Here is a 4,470-nt window from a genome sequence, read left to right on the forward strand (position 1 = left end):
CCGATACGAACAATATTTAATATTTCCGATTCCGGAATTAATTTCCGTTTCGAACAAATATTTGATATTTCCGTTTCCGGAATTATTTTCTGATTTCGATAATATTTCCGATTCTGACAATATTTCCGTTTCCAGCAATATTTCCGATTCCGGCAATATTTCCATTTCCAATAATATTTTCCGATACGTACCATGTTTCCGTTTCCCGCAACATCTACGACTTGGATAATATTTATATTTCCGATACGATCCATATTTCCGTTTCCGGCAATATCATCGTTTCCGGAGTATTACACTTGCACTGAAGCGGCCTCTAGCTAGGCATTCAGCTCACTTGATCTCACTGAATTATTAACTTGTTAATTAATACTGAACCGCATTTATTAGACTTAACATTATATGCATACTTGGACCAAGGGCATTATTTCCTTTAGTCGGGCCATACTAGATCACAATTGTATCTTATGCTTGTTTTAAGTTATTTATTGCTTTAAATATGTCTTAATTATGCATGAGATTATGGCTTGATTATGTTGCATGATTAAGGATTTTAGTTCACTTAAAATCTAACCAACATAGTAAGAGCCTTAAGTACCAAAATTTATAAATTGAGTTAAAAGGTTGCATGCCAAAATAACACTTACTTGGATAACCTTTACATCAATCTTAGTAATAGTTTTCCGCCTAAGCGAGGCGTTACTTATTGATCCTAAAGGGGTAAGGTACACAAATAATTGTGAGTACATGTTAGTTTTGGTAAAACTCAACGATATAAGTAAGGAGTCCTTTTATGTCGTGGCAAATGAGATAGGTTTACCTAATAAGTCCTTAGACGTACCTATCAACCAAGAGTAGTTTCTAGACTATTAGAAAAGGCTTTGCTTATCTAAAATGTTTTAGAATTGAGTCTAAATACATAATGTGCTTTTTTATTCAATGATTTAAGGATCTTGGAATCATTTTATTCACACCTGCCGGAACACATAACACTAGTAGAAAAATCTTCAAAAGTGGCCCCTTAAAAGTTGCTCTTGTTTGACAAGTGCATCCTTAGAAAAAAAGAAAGTTAAAAAAAAATCAAAAATTAAATAATTTCACTCCTCCTTCGTGGGAAGCGCAGCTCTTAGAACTGCTGCACGCTTTGCTCCCTCCTTTCTCGCTGCTCCCCTAAACCCAAACAACTTCACCGGCGACGCCTCTGGTCAACTTCACCGGCGACTCCTCTGCTCATCTTCACCGGCGACGTCGACGCCTCATCTCACCTTCAGAATATCAAGACTGGATTGTTTTCATCACTCCAAGTCTCCAAGTACGAAGTATATTTGAACACTACATGTTCCCAGTTCCCAATTCACAATTCCCAGGTCTTCGCAAGTCCTCGCACCCTCGCAGCGGCCAAGCCAGGAACAACAATGGCGACTGACCTCAATTCCCAATTCCCAGGTATGTTCTAATCGATTTATTTTAAAATTTTAAGTAGTTGATTGAAAAATAATCAATCTATCAATTATTATCGATTTAAAGAAAATTGTGGTATGAATCTATATCTACATCTCTTTGAAATTCTTCACCGCCCTTTGAAATTGGATGTCTACAAAATTCTCTTTGACGGTACGAATCTCATCTTCTTCCCTAAAAATTAGTTCAAATAACGTTTTTTGCCAGCTCATCATTATTTGCCCTATTTTATTGCGTTTTTTGTTGTTGAAATTTGGACAGTTTGGCTCCTATTTATTGTTTTGGATGATTTAAGTTTGACATTTTGATTTGATTTTTTTGAGATTGTCTATTTTTTTGTGGATTTTCTGGATGATTGTCTGATTTGTTTTTTATGATTTTTTTAGCAATGTCTGATTTTACTACTGTTGGTATCAAAGATGCAATGTGTGGAAGCAGTAGAGTGCATTTCTAACACCTCTAGCTGGCAGCATGGACTGGTAAAACAAAATTAATGTAGTATTTCTACCAATGACTGGATATTCTGCTTCAGGAGTGTGTCTGAGAAAGTTAAAGACTCTTTTGTAGCTTCTATGATTTGTTGTTTCTAGTATGCATGAGTGGCTATAGAGTTTGAAGTTGCAACTAGTCATGTGCTCATTGTTGCTGCCAGTAAGATCTTCTGAGGTTAATGGTTGTGGTCCAGTATTGTCGTTGCTGCAGCCAGTCAGAATGGATACAGAGGTCGGTTTTGACAGGGTTTTGTTCTTTCTTTGAGATTAATCAATCTAGTTTGGAGTTTTGTCCATCCCAACACAGGTTATGCTTAATTCTTTTTAGACGTGTATAGACGTAAAGCTTTTGTGCAACCAAGTAAGTTGATGAAAGGCTTCTTCTGGTAGTTTGTTTATTTCACCTTTTTGGCGCATTGTGATTCTTAATTTCTTATCTAATATATCAGAACTTGGACAGGAAACAACCATATCTGTCTTTTATCCAAGGGAATATATGGTGGACCAAGGATATACAAGGTTATATGATGATGCAAATGATTGTGGCTCGTGGGGGCCGCTGTGCTGAACGTATTGTATATGGTGATGACGTAACTGATGAAGGAAAAGACGATCTAGAAAAGATCACAAAGGTCAGTTTTTGTTGATCGTAATCTTGGTGTAGTGGTATAGTATACAGAGTAGTATGTCACTAAAAGATAACGTTACTGGTTCATGTTGTCGTCATTTTTTATAAATGGTTTGCGTCAATTATGCCAGAAGTCCAGAAAATTCACTTGAATAAACATACTCGGCCTAAAACATAGCTTCTGCGTGTTGATTTGTATGTATCAGGGATTGCGTGCTTAAACAATATTGGACCTGTTAAATGAAGTATTTGATGTAGTCAATTACTCTACTGAAAAACTTATAGCTGAAAATCTTCCCTTTAGTGGTTTTTCGAACTATGTTGTCTTAATAATTTGTAAATTTCTATGAGAAATTCATGTATAGATGTAATCTTAGCATTTCTTTGGGTGCTGTTTCTTTGGAAATCCTGCAATCACAAAACTGTTGTTTCATAGTTTTCTTACTAAGATCTGATTAAACTTGAGGTTTACATCTTCTTTTTTCTTATGTTTGGGATGCTTTGCCGAGGTTCAATGGTAAGAGTAAAGATTATTTTCTACCATTCTATCTGTACTTTAAAATATTGACAAGCTTTTAAGACATTTCATGATGTATACCAAAGAGATATGATTGCCTCAAATTTGATTCTCTCGCCCTATTTGCTAGTGTAATTTGCAAATATAAGCTCAAAATTAAGAAACAGCAGTTTGTATGTTGCTAATAAGGAAGCAGTGAGAGATGGTGCTGGATGCTCTCGGCAGTTGTTACCACTACAGTCGTAAAGTCCAAGCAGTGTTGAGCTTGGGCTTGAACTGGAACTTGTTTTTCTAACTGCCACATATTTCTTGCTGCATGCAGTTCCTAATCCAAGAAAAATATCTGAAAGGAGTTGATATATATGCTTCCATCATCAAATCTTATGCATCTTATGCTGGGAATGCCACAACAAATGCAGCTAACTCGTTAGTGGGCGCAATCCGGGTCAGTACGTGGTTTCGAACTCGGAACTTAGAACTTTTTGCTCTTAGTAACCAGTTCTGTTCATCCTTAATTTCCGTACTCCATCTTCAATTACCCCTATCTGTAGTCAGTCACTATCAGGGTTCAGGAGAACTCCATGTAAAACCCATCTTCTCCAACTCCAATGAAAATAGTCAACTCTTCACTTGCAAAGCAGCCCAAAACCAATCATCATCTTCATCAATTATGTCCAGATTCCAAGAATATCTTCAGATAAACACTGCTCATCCAAATCCCAAATACTATGAAGCTGCTTATTTCATCCTTTCTCAACCAGAATCAATGTCACTTGAATCCCAGACCATTGAATTTGTTCTAAGTAAGCCGTTAGTCTTGCTTAATTGGCCGACGGACTCGACCTCCTTTTGGTGCTCATATTGATTCTAACGGCAAGCATTTCAATCAAATTTACATTTTTTTTTATTAATGTGCACTTTTTATTTATTGGTGTTTTCGGATGAATATTAGAAGTTCAGAACTATAAATAGAAATTTGGTTGTTTTTTTTTGCCATAACGTGAAATTGTGGGTCATATAGGCACAAACTATGTTGAATAATTGAAGGCTTACCTAAATATACTAGTGTCCTTAGATTCATTTCTTGATATTTGGGATCGAAAATGCCATTTTTGGCCAAATATGACTTATATCGGGCCAAATGAGCCTTAAATATGCATAAAGAACTTGAAATGAATCTTAGTAACCTTTAACTAAGCATATGAAACATAAAAAAGATTTAGAAAGTGTCTTTGGGTTCATTTGTTGATATTTGGGATCGAAAATGCCATTTTTGGCCAAATATGACCTATATCGAGCCAAATGAGCCTTAAATGTGCATAAAGAACTTGAAATGAGTTCCATAAACATATAACTAATCATATGAATCATGAAAA

The 4,470-nt window shown here is 35.8% G+C and overlaps 1 protein-coding gene across 3 annotated transcripts; it reads left to right on the plus strand.

Moving 5' to 3' along the window:
• Positions 1-1,080: 1,080 nt before the first annotated feature.
• On the plus strand, positions 1,081-4,182 carry LOC110784410 (uncharacterized). Of its 3 annotated transcripts, none has more exons than XM_056830187.1 (3): positions 1,081-2,310; positions 2,410-2,581; positions 3,417-4,182. In XM_056830187.1, exons 2-3 carry the CDS (start codon positions 2,474-2,476, stop codon positions 3,957-3,959), a joined length of 651 nt encoding a protein of 216 aa, XP_056686165.1. In that variant the 5' UTR covers positions 1,081-2,310; positions 2,410-2,473; the 3' UTR covers positions 3,960-4,182. The 3 variants fall into 3 exon arrangements, with proteins under 3 accessions (XP_056686165.1, XP_056686166.1, XP_056686164.1); XM_056830188.1 differs by having other exon boundaries at positions 1,081-1,443; positions 1,845-2,581; XM_056830186.1 differs by having other exon boundaries at positions 1,081-2,581.
• Positions 4,183-4,470: the final 288 nt, after the last annotated feature.

This window comes from Spinacia oleracea, chromosome 5, assembly GCF_020520425.1.
Source record: "Spinacia oleracea cultivar Varoflay chromosome 5, BTI_SOV_V1, whole genome shotgun sequence".
Taxonomy (NCBI): domain Eukaryota; kingdom Viridiplantae; phylum Streptophyta; class Magnoliopsida; order Caryophyllales; family Amaranthaceae; genus Spinacia; species Spinacia oleracea.

What these genes read in the sequence shown, in the direction of transcription:
- LOC110784410 (XM_056830186.1), top strand. Translation starts at nt 2,474, where the DNA reads ATGATGATGCAAATGATTGTGGCTCGTGGGGGCCGCTGTGCTGAACGT. An exon ending in ATCTAGAAAAGATCACAAAG is followed by an intron (nt 2,582 to 3,416) that starts GTCAGTTTTTGT and finishes TGCTGCATGCAG; the next exon opens with TTCCTAATCCAAGAAAAATA.